This window comes from Dendrobium catenatum, unplaced genomic scaffold, assembly GCF_001605985.2.
Source record: "Dendrobium catenatum unplaced genomic scaffold, ASM160598v2 fragScaff_scaffold_1369, whole genome shotgun sequence".
In the NCBI taxonomy this organism is placed as follows: domain Eukaryota; kingdom Viridiplantae; phylum Streptophyta; class Magnoliopsida; order Asparagales; family Orchidaceae; genus Dendrobium; species Dendrobium catenatum.
Window position 1 is genome coordinate 120,935 of NW_021319831.1, and position 15,711 is coordinate 136,645.

General features: G+C 30.2%; 1 protein-coding gene across 2 annotated transcripts; it reads right to left on the reverse strand.

The window, feature by feature from the left end:
- Window positions 1–8,802: 8,802 nt before the first annotated feature.
- Window positions 8,803–15,209, reverse strand: LOC110101090 (heterogeneous nuclear ribonucleoprotein A3 homolog 1). 2 transcript variants are annotated; one of them, XM_020828855.2, is made up of 7 exons: window positions 15,052–15,209; window positions 14,923–14,963; window positions 10,944–11,107; window positions 10,495–10,594; window positions 10,236–10,405; window positions 9,325–9,896; window positions 8,803–9,248 (listed from the first exon to the last, which is right to left on the reverse strand). In XM_020828855.2, the coding sequence occupies exons 1-6, from the start codon at window positions 15,105–15,107 to the stop codon at window positions 9,360–9,362; spliced, it is 1,068 nt and encodes a 355-aa protein (XP_020684514.1). In that variant the 5' UTR covers window positions 15,108–15,209; the 3' UTR covers window positions 8,803–9,248; window positions 9,325–9,359. The 2 variants fall into 2 exon arrangements, with proteins under 2 accessions (XP_020684514.1, XP_020684513.1); XM_020828854.2 differs by having other exon boundaries at window positions 8,803–9,896.
- Between the last annotated feature and the right edge of the window lie 502 nt (window positions 15,210–15,711).

Sequence of the window (15,711 nt, forward strand, 5' to 3'; positions counted from 1 at the left end):
AATCACCGTAAATGATATATATTGAATTCACATTTATTTTATTTATAGAGTAATTTACATGCAAAACATCTTATATCACTCTCTTTCAATTTTAAATATTTCATTATTATTATTATTATTATTTTGGAACGGGGTATCCGTCCGCTGCCACATCAGCTTGTGACGCGCTTGGCGATGTCCACTAATCTCTCGGCGAGTCTATCAGCAACCAACCCCACAGGTGCAGGACTCACAGTTATTTTCTCTCCACGTAAAGGGTCATGCCATATGAGAGGGGATTCGAACTTGGGATGGGAGGTTCCCAACCAAGCACGCCCACCAACCCACCTAAACCCAATGGGGCATATTTCATTCTTATCACCCTTATATAATTTTAAATATCAAATATGTCATTCGAATATTTCATTCATACCACCACCCTTACACCCTATAAAGTTTACTTTTTTATATCTAGCACACATATTTGATCTATGGGTGATATATATATATATATAATATTTAAGTTTCAAATATTAGATATATAAATAGAGTGATATAAGATGATATGTATGTAAATAGAGTGATTTGATAGGTGTTATTTATATTATATAACATTTAAAATTTTAAATGATATAAAAATATCATCATATTAATTTATTTAAAATAAAAGATATATATATATACAGCTTACCTCAGTCAACTGATTGAGAGTTTTGGTTACCAACCAAGAGGGTATTGGGTTCAAGCCTTACATATATGATAAGTGTGTGAGTTTATCTTAATTAGCCTCAAAATAATTTAAATGTTAAAATATTATATAAATAAACATAAGAATATAAATATTAGATATGCAAATATATAAATTTAGGTTATATATGTAAAATATTTCTAATTTTTATTATTAAGAGTGATGCCCTCTGAAAGTATATTTTTATATGATAATTTTGATGCAATTTTGATTCCATTTTAGATAGATTATAATTAAATTAATATGTTGTTTTATTAGCATTTTAGTTATATTGATAAATTTAGCATTCAGAAGTAAAAATATATGACATTCTTTCTCATTATAACTAATCATATTAAGGAAGTGGAGATTAATAAATTATTATGTAGATTTTTTTAATATAATAAATTTTTTATGTTAAAAATTAAAATTTTATGACAAAACTAATTAAAATTTAAAATTTAAAAATCCTATATTTTAAATAAATATCATTAAAGGATTTGACTAATTACAAAAAAAAAATCTATTAGAAATTTATCATTGAATCTTCATAAATTCGAGCCCAAGTTGATAATTATTTTTATTTCATATAATATATAACAATAATATAAACTACAAATAACTAAATTAAAAAAACAAAATTGAATTCTGAAAACAACCAAACTATTAAAACTGATTATAAGAACTGAAATTGGCTTTTGAAAACTTGCAGTTTAGGAACTTTAATGATCAAAGATATTCATTTTGACATTTTTCTTATAAACAAAAATTGACAAAAAAACATCAAAAATATTAACAATATCCATATTTATTAAACAAAAATGCAAGATAAAATTGGTCTAAATTGATTATTTTTAACCTCTCCTTAGATAACCATTTGAATAATAATTAATATTTAATTGTAATTTTGAAATCTAATATGTTTATAATTTAAAATTCTAATAGACTGATAATCTATATATTATGTGTGGGTAAGCCAAAAATAGATTGCAATTCTTACATTATTTAATAAAAATTCATTATTAATTAATATGAAACAAAATATTAATCCAGAATAAATAAAATTATCCATTTTTTTAATTTTCACATAACAGCAAGGTTGTAAAAATCATATCACTTGTAGAATCAGGAGAAGAAGAGATTCAAATTTAAAATTTTCAACCAAAATTGAATAATAAATATTAAAATTTTTTAAAAAAATTCAAATGTTATAATAATAATATAATAATTACGATTAAAAACAAATAATATTCATACACAAATAACATCTCGTATAATTTTCAATTTAAATATTTTCAATCTTTAAATTTAATTCAAATTAAATATAACTTTAATTCAAATATAATCTTATAAATTAAATATAAATTATTATTAATTTATGCTATATATTTAAGATCTATAAATTATATATCAAATTCACATCACCAATTAGTATCTATTAAAAAAGCCATAAATTTATTTATGATAAATATAACATATATTTTTTTATCATTAAATAGTTAAAGAATATGTAAAAACTAAAATGTAAAAAAAAATTAAAATTAAAATAAATACCTATCCACCCTTCGGCAAGCTCGAGCTTTGGCTGATGAGAGAGACCGACGATACAGTCGCCCATCGTTTTGTCCTTCTCCTTCTTCCTTCTCCTTCTCGGATTCTCTTCCTTTATTTAAATACAAAGCGTTGCGTATTTTTATACTCGATACGGTTTTTTGTCAATGCTTTTTTTAGACGCTTACGGTTATAACTCGGCGAACGATATTTTGCCTCGTAGCATTCAGCTCGTCCGTGGTGATCTGTTCGTTAACTAGAACGGTTTGAGTCTTTGGGAAGAGCCCGAGAAAACGGGAATTTATCGCTGAACGAGAAGATGCGGTGGTCTTCCATATTTCTCGGGAGGAGATTTCGGGCGAGGGAAGATACAATGGTTCTCCTGTATAAGACCGGAAAGCTGGGAGGGGAGATGTTCTAACCTTTTTTCCTTTTTGGGAAAATTTTAATTCTATATTTGGATTTTTCATTTATATAAAAACAAATATATTTATAATTATTTTTATGCTCAATTATTATATTTTAAAATATTTGTATCAATTTGTTAAAAAAAATTGTGTCAACTTATTTTTAATAAAAATATGAAAATGCTCACTATACTTTGGAATAAATTTATATAAATTATGGAGATTTATTGTAGAGATATAAATAATATGAAAATTGATTCGTCATCAAGAATGGCCTTGATCAGACAGAAATCTATATTGAGGTATATTTGAATTAAAAATTTTCAAAATTAAGTTAACGATCATATAAATTCATATTTCAACAAATCTATAATTAAATAAAACATCTCGACGAGACGAACACAGTAACAAAAAAAAAGTCAAATCAAAGCCTAAATGAGCTCAAATCAAGATAAAAAAGCATAATTAAAAATTTTAAGATATTAATTGGATGATCAAAAGATTTCATCAAACTTATAATAAAACTAAATGTTTGAACGAGACAAACCCAACGACATCAAAAATAGTCTAATATGACCCGAATGAACCCGCCAACCGCGATCCATTTAGCTACAATCTTCTAATCATTATTACTTGGCAACTCTGACACATGCTGACTCCATCGCCTATGTAAAATGCCAACACATATCTTCTCTTATAAGATTAATGCACGACATTTATATCAACTCTCCCTCAACTTCATCACTTTAATGGACTCTTGCCAAAGGGCTCTTCTAACTTCAACCAACTAATTTGTTATTTGTATCTTTTAAAAATTTTTCACTATTTTTTTTTATTTTTATGTGTTGCATATTCGTGTAAAGCTAAGACGTTAAAGCTCTATATCTCTCTAATGTCGTGAATGTTCCTGCACGCAACAAAGTAATTAGTTTTTTTTAATATATGGCTAATATTGCATAACATAACTTTGAAAAAATTATGCTATAATATCTTACTATAATTTCTTTCCTCAAAAGAAACTACCCTTAATCCAGATGTTTAAACAAATTACATTGATAAAACAATGAATTTTTGGAAGGTGGCTTTAACTCGGACAATTATGGTAACATTATTAAGTTGACCCAATTTGATATTTTTCCCACCAAATAAATTTGATAGACAATTATGGTAACAATATTGAACGTACCTAATTAAAGGAATAGTCATAAATCAAAATTGTTATTAGATGTCTTAAAAGTATATTTAATGTTGCTTAACCCAAAGCATTTAATATAAAGCAGGATTTACATACATAACACTTTAAACTTGCTTATTTACATATCTAATACCTAAAACTCTTAAAATACACATTCCACGTCTAAAATTTCTATATTACCTCATTTCTACCACTCTATTTTGTCTCCATGAGGTGCGTGTGAAAGCTCCTCATATGCTACTCATTCTTCTTATACACATTCCACGTCTAAAGTATATTTTTTCGCTAGCTTACGACCCCACCCCCCCCACCCCCAATCCTTCAGGGTTTGGGATCTTTGTTTGGTCATCCTTTAAAAATTAATAATGCCACCTCTATTGGTTCGAGCCCCTATGTTGCTCGTGTTCTGGTTGAACTTGATATCACCAAAAGCTATTTTGATAAGGCGTGGGTCGGCGCTGAAAACCTTGGGTACATTCAACATGTCAATATGGAGGAGTTCCCCTCCTTTTGTGATGTTTGCAAATCTTTGGGCCATTCTAAAGCTGATTGTTGTATTTTTCATCACCACTTAAATGATGATCCTGTTAATATACCTGAGTTGCCAACTAATGTTGATATAGCCACCACTAAGCTTATTTCAAAGGGGGTCTTCTATTGTTGTTCCTCACAACACTACCGTGGATAATTTTAAGAATCATTCATTGATTAATGTTGGTAATGTGGTTGGCCCTGTTGATTATGTTGTTAATTTAACTAATCAGGCCAATTTGAATGTTTTAGATTTTATTCATACTACTGATCTTGTCTCTAATAATTTAATTATTTCTCCTATTATGATTTCTGAAATTGAGGGGACTTTACCCTCTGTTGATGTTGGCTTGGAGCGACAGGGAATTACTAATGTGTTTGCCTTGTTGAAAATTAATTGTAGCCCCTTAGTTTAGAACCGTGCTATTGACCAAGAAATTATGATTGATTTGGTTGTGCTGGAATGTGAAGTTAATTAGGTGGATGTATTTGAGCCTTCTATAGAAATTTGCTAATTCCATGGATCCTAATGATCTGTCAATGTTCTCAAATTGAGCGGATATGAATGATAATATTCTTCTTATAGATGTTCTCATTTTGAACATTTTTAATGATGCTTTGCTTGCTCACTTATCATTGAAGCTGAAGCATATTTGTGTGGTTCAATCTGATTGGTTAGTTGATTGTATCTCACCAGCTAATTGAGATGTGGGGGAGGAAAATGAAGAACCTGGGGAGGATTTTGAGGATCTTTATGACTTGAATGTTGCTCAAATTAATGATAAGGCCTTTTACAAGGTGGTTGGTAAACGAAGCTGGAGGAAAAAAAAATGATGTTTTTCCTTGTATTAGTTGCTTCTTCTCTTCTGCAATGGGAGAAAACTTTGGGACTGGTCTGCTAATTGTGGTTTTTACTACTGTTGGTCCTTTTGTATGTTGGGGAGATCATTTTGGTCAGACAATGATGATGTGGGCTTCTTGCTCGCCCACCTGGATGGCCTTGGCTTGTTTTGACAACCTTGGTGGTTGTTTCACTCGTTTTGTTTGCTCAATTGTGGCCTTTGTTGGGGATTTAGGACTTCTTGTTGCTTGATTATCTTGTGGTTTTCCTTTGTATGTATTTTGGGTTGCTGCCTTCATTGGATGGTCCTAGCCTGACAAATGGGTAGCAAACTTTTCTGTTGGTTTTGCATGAAGCCTCCTGTCATTTCTTAAGCCCGGCAGGCTTCATGGCCTTCTTAACTATTTTTTGTTATTTTTGTTGCCTACACAATGACTTAATTTTGGATTATTTTCCCTTTTGAGGTTACTTTGGAATCTATAGTTTAATTTTTTAAAAAATAATTAAGTTTTTGAAACGATGATGCTATATATGGATGTATAAAAGAGATGTAAAATTGAATAGAAGCTATGTAGTAAATATATTCGAAGAGTAAATGATTTGAATAGATGTATAAAAGAGATGAAAAAACAAAAATAAGCTATGTAGCAAATACAATATAAAGGTAAACAACAAACGTTAGAAGATAAGAAAAAAGAGACAGGAGAAGAGAAAGAGAGTTAGTGAGAGTAAGAGTGAAATAGTAGATATGATATAAACATTTAATTTTTTATATTTTTAAGTTTCATATGGATTTTTACTATGTAATATAAAATTACTCAATATTACAATATCTTTGAGTTATTTATGTGGAATGTTTAATGCCTACAAAAATTATTGGTGGATAAAAATTCATAAAAAAATTTCTTGAAAATGTGTTTTCTTTATAGATTTTTTTTTTTTTTTTGTAATTTCTTTTTTCATAAAAAAATCAATTTTTATAGTATTCACTATCCTCATAACAACCAACTTTTATTTATTCACATTATAGATATGGCTCAAAATAATAGGAATAAAAACAATTGGTCTCTTGTGCTAAACAAGACACACAAATAGAGATTTTTTGCTAATCTTTTGATCTTATTTTAAATTTTTTATAGTGTTCATAACTTATTATACCAATTCTTAATAATTAATTGAGATAATATGTATGTATTATTTATCTCTCTAAGGAATATATCCAATATATTAAATTGAATATCCGGCTCTTACCTCATATGATAAATGTACTAGTTGGAGTTCCATAGAATAAAACAAAGTAATTAAATTATTCTTTCAAATTTAACAACGTTATTTAGGATATTCAATTCCCCATGCACCAAAGAATCTTTGTTAAAATATGCAGAGTATTAAGCTTTTTTTGGAATAATTTTCTTACTATTTTTTAAAGCAATATTTTAGTAAAAAAAATCTTGAAATTGTTTTTTTTTTTTGTACTTGAAAACAATAAATACAATTTAAATTTGTAAATAATTGTTAATTGTGTAAAAGGATATGAAATTTCTTCTCATGATGTTATAAATTTTAATGACAAATAATACTCCATAAAAATAGAACAATCATAACCCTTCACTCCAAATAATATTTTTGTAGCCATATATTCATGCTCTTGCTAAAATTTGATACAATCCATCTACCGTATTTATGGAGTTTAACCAACTCGCACACTGCTTCTGTTTTGATCTAATGTGATTGAAGCTTTCGATTTAAGCTTTAAGAGTTTTTCATTTTTCAAATCTTGGATCTCAAAATTTCTTATTCTATATTGCTTGTTTAAACTGATATAAAATTTTAATTTTTTATTATAAAAATGCTTTACAAAGGAGTAAAAAAAGCCATCTCAAACGAACTATTTACAAGTTATGTTTTTTTTTTCAGTTTTGTTTTATAATCAACCTAACATTGAATTTATTGTCAAGAAAGAATTCTCAATATATCATATTAAATTTTTTTTTTCATTTTAAACATTTTTTTTTTAATGCTTCTTAAAGCAATTTGCAATAAAAAATTAAATTTTTTTAACTAAAAAATTCCTTTAATAAGCAATAAAAAAACCATCCCAAATAAATTCTAACACTCATGAGTCAATGATCATAAACAATGTTAAATTTTTTTGTAAACACAGTTTAATCTTAATGGAGGCTAAATTTATTGACTTTATTATTAAAAAATACATCTATGGAAATCAAAATTTATATATTTTCACCAAATTTTTTTCTAATACAAATACTAATATATAATGAGTTATGACGCATGTCTTAGGTGGGAGATTATAAGACATCATTATTACTTGTCAACATGAATTTATATACTTTGGTAATTCAATAAACAAACTGAAACATTTTAGAATATATATTTTTTCATGCTAAGCTTTCTTAATATAAATATAATTTAGAGCACGCTTAGCATAACTATGCCATAATAATTGTTAAGTCACTCATAAAAAATAAAAATAAAAACTTATCAAGAGTACCATTTAAATAGCATGCCTTCGGTTACAAATATCATTTTATCATTTTTTTTTTCTCTATTTGTTTGTTTGATGAAGCATAACCAAATTGAAGCTTCAGAATGAGCATCAACAAGAAGAAAAATTATTAATTGTGATTAACGAATCATCTAGAGACCAATTCAAACCCATCACATCATTTGGTAGCATAACACATCATCATTAACCTCCAGACAAACGTAATAATATAGTCAGCTAAAACTCTACATTTGATTCAATAATTATGCCAAACCATTGCTACACGTTAAATCAAACTTAAATAGTATAAATTTAACATCACAAATTAAAATTTATTAACAAAAATAATCACAAACTTAACAAAATAGTTGTTTAGCAATTACATAGAAGGAAGCATCATGATCATCATCAAGTATAACGAGAGCCAATTGATTGATTTCCCACATGCACTGATTAGTGATATTCTTTGGTTTCATGAGTTAATTTTTACTCTCTAAAAGTCATAGAAACATTCTTACTTTTTTGTTCAGATCATTACTTTATGGGCAATTGATAAAAAAATAAATAGAGAAAGAATGTTAGCCTTTCCACATAATTACATATATTGATATTCTCAAAAGAGAAGCAAATAAAATATCACAACATTATAACATAACAAAAAAATTACAATAAAAATACTTGCATAAAAACAACAATCTTTCACGTTAAAAGAAGTTGGTGAAATATAATACAAATTTTCCGTATCTCTCCTTCGCATCAAGTTTAAACCAGAAGAAAAAAAAAAGTTTAGAAAATCTACCCAAATAGTCCGGCAAAAAATAAAATCTGATTCAAATATATCTTAACTATACAATCTGATTCAAATATAACATAATCGAACCTACCAAAAATTTTTCTATCAAAACTAAGTTAAACATATAAAGAATGTTCACTAATGATGCAAGGGAGAAAAAAGCCCAAACATAAACTAATATGAGAACAAAACCAGCAACAGCAGCAGGGACGGGAGCTATATGGGAAAAAATCCTACATTGACCAGTACTACCACCCGCAATAGATAGCATGTATGTGACCTTAATGTAACGGCCATAAGGTTTGTCTATAAACAAAAACATCACTAGATGCTAGATGCTACAATCGTCCATTTCAATCAACTAGCCAGCAATAAAGATCCGCTTCACAATACTTAAATAAACAGCAGCAAACAAGCCTATAGCAGGTCATTATCTTAAAAGTAACTCTAAATAAGGTTCTACAAATAAAATCCAAGTCTAGCAACAAAACGATAGCAAATGTCGCTACAAATAGATAACTAAGCCAATACAGAAGATGATTCTTCGGAACGATTGTTGAAAGACGAGCAAACAAGCCTATGGAACTTTCACGAACTACTTCTCTCGTTCATCATATAGTCTAGCAGGATATCTACTAGCAATCGTCTGACCCCCTTCTGATCTAAAGAGTTAGGACTGGTGCCTGAAATACCTGCTGAACTAAAAGAAAGAGGTGCCCTGCAAATACCACCCTTATGAACTAAATAAAACTGGTACCTGATAGAATACCTTCTGAACTAAATAGGATTGATACCTGAGAAACACCTATGGAGCAGAAATGGCAGCAACCTATCTTGCATATGGGTGGTACCGACCTGTAGGTCCAGCACCAGCACCATAGCTTCCCCTACCTCCATACAATCCACCGCCACCTGAGCCATAGCCAGCACCTGGACCAGAATCATAACCACCTCCATAACTAGATCCACCGTAACCCCCAAAGCCCTCGTCACGACCATATCCCCCACCACCAAACCCACCACCGCCATATCCCCCACCAAAACCTCCACCATATGAGCTGAGTCGACTAGAGTAACCGAGCGATGACTCACCTCTATAACCACCTAGGCCTCCACCACCAAAACCTCCATATCCACCACCTCCGAACTCATCAGCACCACCACCATAACCACCAAGCCTAGGGCCCAAACCTCCTCCGCCTCCTCTATAGGATGAAGGGCCAAATCCACCACCTCCAAACCCACCAAAAGAGCCTCCACCATATCCACCAAGTCCATCACCATAAGAACGATCCCTAAATTCACTACCATAATGAGGAGGTGGTGCACTAGAGTTTTTCTTTGGTTCGGCTTTCTTGATCTCCACCTACAATAAAGCATGAACAATAAGCTATGTCCTTTAACTACTGCTCTAGACAGTGAAATCTTAATATTATTGCTTATACCTGCAAGATAAAAGGTCAAACTAACATAAAACAAACTAATGTAGACACCTAAGACATTTAAGGTTGAAAATGAGGTCGTGGACAGGAAATTATGAACAGCCATTCAGATGATGCAAAGAAAAAATTTTACTGAAAACTGTAGAAGAAATGGATAACTTTTTTCTGAGAAAACAATTGAATGGCTCCACAAATATGAATGACTGAAGTTCAAAGACCAGTATGAGACCTAAATTCCTAATTACACGCATCACATAACTCACCTGACTACCAGCTAGGTCTATCATATTGCCATCAGACAGTAATTCATCAACAACTTTCTCAGAATCAAAGATTATGAAACCAAAGCCACGTGATCGCTTGGTGACATGATCACTAATGATTTCATGCTCCAAAACCTTGCCATACTTGGAGAAGAAACTCTTGAACTCATCTAATAAACAAAAATAACAACAAATTAATTTATACATTATGGCGACAATTCGTATAACACAATGAATGCATCCAAAAGAGAACAAATACCTGATGTCACGGTTGATGGTATACCTCCAACAAAAATCTTCTTTGTTTTGAAATCCTTTGACTGGGCAGAGCCTTTCGGAATGGTTCTTTTTATCTCAACCTTTAACATCACATAAAATAACATCAGGTACAATAAGAAACGCTAAACTTCAATCAAATACAGGTCATAATAGGAAACGATGGAAAGAGGGCAACATTCTTGCATACAAAATTTTGAAAACAGTTCCAAAATTTCTAAACCAGAATTAAAACAGTACTGAAAATACATCGAATGCAACTAAGACATTTGCATTAAAAATTCTATAAATAAATTATTATTATCAATAAATAAGAGCATATCAAGTATAATATTAACGCCTAGAAACAACAAAAGTAATATCAGGTTGATACCTCACAATTCTTTCAGTAAAAAAGAGGCTTAATACCAGAAACTTCTCAAGAGTAATTACCTGTTTCCCATTTATGACATGGTTGTCCTCTATGACTTTATCAACAACAGAAGGATCAGAATATGTAATGAACCCAAATCCCCTAGGTTGTTGAGTGAATCGATCTTTCATGATTACTGAGTCTATGATTTCACCATACTTCCCAAAATGTTTCAAGAATGTAGCTATTGAGCCAAAACAAGTGGTGTTAGAAAAAACAAAATAAGTAAGACAAAGAACAACGGCATAGTATGAACATAGCAACACGTCTTAGTACAATCATTTGTCATAAAAGAAACAGGCAACTTGCAAAATGAAACAAAATCAAAATGAGCATGACCCAAATAGCAAAGTAGCTATTAGTAAAGGTTTGATCCACAATAAACTACAACGCATAAGAGATATTGCCACTCCTAATAAATTTGAGTGCAGAATGTTCATGATGAATGTGCCATGATATATTCCATAAGAAAAGAATTGAGTTTGCAGCTCTGTTTAGAAACAAGCAACGATTCATTACAAGAGAATTCTTAAAGTTCTCAGGATGATGATGTATTGCTAGAAGCATTTACTTCCAGCAATGACCCATTTCTAATGAAAACATGCCTACATTATCAATCATAAAATAGATAAATCAGAAAAAAAAAATGTTACAGTTTTGCTAGCCAGGCCTAATGCATCCCTAACAACAATAAAAACCTTCCCTCCCAATATTGAGTTGCTTTGAGCATGGCAATTCTAGGAATGCATTAATGGCTCATGTGGTTTCTGAATTTACTTAAAACAAAACTTTTCAGCACATCTTGGGCTCCTTATGGAGAAGTGAATTACATCTACTGGGCAAAGATGGAGCAAACTTTCAAAGCACTGGATTCTGGTTATTTGCAAGATCAAACAAACTTTACTTTCTCGTACCAGCATGCAGCTTATTATTTCCATTGTCAAATTCTTTGGATGACAATGTCATAAATTTGGTGACAGTATACTAATATATCTAGACATTTGACTTGCAAAAATGTAGACTATCTATGCTACTACTTAAAAGATGGCATGTGATTACCAATTTATTATCACAATATTTTAATTTTAAAAACATCAACACTCTTTTGTTAAACCCTTCTCTTTGAATTCTGAAGGATGCATATGATTCTAAAACCTAGAATTCAAAGCATAAAATTGTTAATATGTATAAATATTACAAGAATAAAAGTATATAAACTCATGTAAATACCAAAAGTTAATTATAATTTTGAACAGAGACCTTTAAAAATTTTATAATAACCCCTAATCTAGAGTTGTATTATATCCAACAATCACCATTGAGCCCATATATACTAGAGGAATCATATAGAATGATAAGCCAAATTATATTAGACCAAAAGCTTCTCCAAATATGTTATTTCCTTAATTAATTTTACTTGCATCCCTTCTCTTTTCCAACTATTTTGCAACCAAATGTAAATTATTATATATCCCATAAATACTCCTTATTTATATGTATAACTTTTAAATGATAATGAAAAACTATACTACTTATTATATTATAGAAAATGCAGCAAAGAGACTTTAATTAATCCTAATTTTCAATATCTTAGGTAGACTATAAATATAGTAGACTTGAGAAATATACCTTTTCCGTGTATAGGTTCCAAGAGGAGACAACTAAAAGGTAACATTAATTTTCCATAAACATTAAATTCATTCATTTGCATATCCCTCATATGATCACCCTTCTAGGTTCAATGGGACAACAAAATAAATTTTTATTGTCCCAAATAGAGTATCTACAAACATCAACAATATCAAGCATTTATCCCACCACATGGGGTCGGCTACATAAATTCTTTTTCTCTATTATCCTTTAACGAGTTAAAATCTCATTTAAATCTAATAAAGAAAGGTCATTTCTAATACTTTCAAACTAAGTCTTTTTAAGTCTACTTTTTCCTTTCTTAACATAAGCCAAATGGAACACATCTACTCTCCTAATCGGATCATCAGAAAGCCGCCATTTTATGTGACCAAATCATCCAATGTGACTCTCTTATAATCTTATCTTCCACTAGAATTCTCCAACCTTTTCACATATATGCTTGTTTCGTAACATGTCTCTAAGAGTAAAGGCATTTATCCACCTGAGCATCCTCGTTTCTACAACACTTAACTTAATATTATAATTCACTTTTAATGACTAACATTCTGCACCAAAGCTTGATGCATTCCTCTACTTTCAACCATCCAACTTGAATTCTACTAATAATATCCCCATCTATTTCACCATCATTCAAAACAATAAACCCAATATATCTAAAATGTATACTCTTATTAATAACTTGATCACTCAAAGTCACAATCCCCACACTAGATCAATTACTACTATAAATACACTCCATATATTTGGTTTTAGATCTACTTAAACGAAAAGCTTTAGAATCTAAGATTAACCTCCATAATTCAAGTTTACATTCAACTCCCTCTCTAGTCTAATCAACATCAAGAATATCATCACCAAAATGCATACACCAAGGTACAAACACTTGCAAATGTCTGGTGAGAACATATAACCAAAGAAAAAATATATCAACCTTAAGCCCATATCTTTTTTGCTTTAGTCAGAGCATCTACAAGGAAATTTAACCCTTTTAGTTTACCAACATTCAATGTTCCTCAATATTTGCTTACCATTCACTGTCATCTTAGATTGTTGTTAAATTTCTCAAATAATAAAGCTTTATATAGTAAATCGATCATCACATTTGCTTCATATTGTAATATATATATATTAGACATCAAAAATGTTTTAAGTTTGTTGTAATTTTCTTGTTTATTTTATCGTTGCTTTTCAAAACATTAATCTCCTTTCAGCCTTTTAAATTTTAATAGAACAGAAAATACACATGATTAATTAATATCATGTTCAAAAGTTTAAAACCAACAAATTATATAGCCACCTTAAACAAAGTTACTAAAAGCATTATAAAAATAATAATATACATCTATATGGCTACTAATTCTACTACAAATTTTATATTTTATATATGTAGCAAGTAATGCTAGCCTTATCATGCCTATATTCTTTGCCATTTTTGCCACCATATACCATGCTTCACAAGCAGTGGCATACAACTTTTGGTTAACAAGGCCTAACATAATTTAAATAAAAATATGACAATACTAATACAATAATTTCCACTTTAGTCTATAAAGCATTGTAACTAGATACAAAATCAATATCTTATAACGTAGTGTATAATTTACTCAACAATATGTCAGGCACTGAAGGCCGTATACCGAGTGAAACAATTTTCTACAATGAAGCTGTCCATTGTTTGAAATGTACAAAAAGATAACAAAGTGCATGGCCCTTAGAATGCAAACATCATGCAAAAGTATACAACTATCAAATTAAACACAACTTGGTCGTGTAAATTTACGGAAATAAGGAAAATTTTTGGACTGCTTGAATCCAGAAATTCCTAACTATAACAATTGAAATTCTCAAGAGAAATCAATGACCAAATATATCTACACATGTTACAGGAAATGAAAGAAAATATACATGGAAGCTACAAGTGAAAATCCATTTGAGACAAAGGCAAGCCAAAAATCAAGCCAACTATACTAAATAATGTTTTTTTATTTTTAAATATCATTTTTAACAATATAAAAATACAGTTTATTTGCAAGAATTAAATCATAGAATATATTGCAATCCGGAGGTGGTCTACAATAAGAAGAATTAACCTTAAAAACAAAAGATCCAATACGTGCAGCCGCTAGGAAATAGTAAAGAACAAGGAAAAATACATCTATAGTACTATAACATAAAACCTTGAAGATCAAACCGCGCAGATCAAGTTGAAAGTAAAAAAAAAAAAAAAACTATTAAACCAAATCAAACTATAACGCCGAGAATCTTCACTATAACAACAGGAAACACACTTTTCTAGATCATTGTATCATTAAAAACTAAAATCTTTCAATAAAGAATAGAACTAACCTATGCTCGTGTCCTTGGGAAGCCCGCCGATGAAGATCTTCCTGTATGCCAAAAGAAGTAATATTAGAGGACGAAGACAGATCTAACAGAAAATAACTAAAAAACATGTAATAGGAGAAGACATCTCACCCGGGGCTTGCACCATCGTGCTCCGAGTTCTTGGGATCGTCCTTCCTGGAAGCCATGAGATCCTCCTGACCAAGACCGCAAGGGTTACGCTTCTGGGAGGCGCACAACGAAGGCTAGGGTTTTGAGTCACGGATAAAGAAGGGGTATTTATAGGGGCCTCGGCCTAAAGATGCTCCGTCGGTTTTTCTGGAGAGGTAAATATTTAGCGATCTGGAAGCTTCCTCTCGCTCCTCTACCTTTAATCTGCTGGACCGTTCAAAAAATTGAACAACTTCCTTATGGCTACAAAAATATAACAAACCTTGTTATAAAAATCCCTTTCGCAACATAAAATTTTAAAAATAAAAAATAAAAAAATTTATAGCAAGAAAAGTGTGGTAATAATGTGTATAATAATAAAGCTATAAAAAGATTATTTCAAATGCACCCTAATTACTAAGGATTTATTTGAATCTACCGTTGAACTATAAAGAGATAAGTATATTTTTTAGACTTTTTGTCACTGTTTTTTTTTTATTATTCTTTTATTATTATTTTTGATTGGGGATATTACTCTTTAGGATTTTTTTTTTTTTACAGTAGTAAGTTTTGCTCTTTATTAAGGACTTGTAATTTCTATCAATATATATATATATATATATATATATATATATATATCTC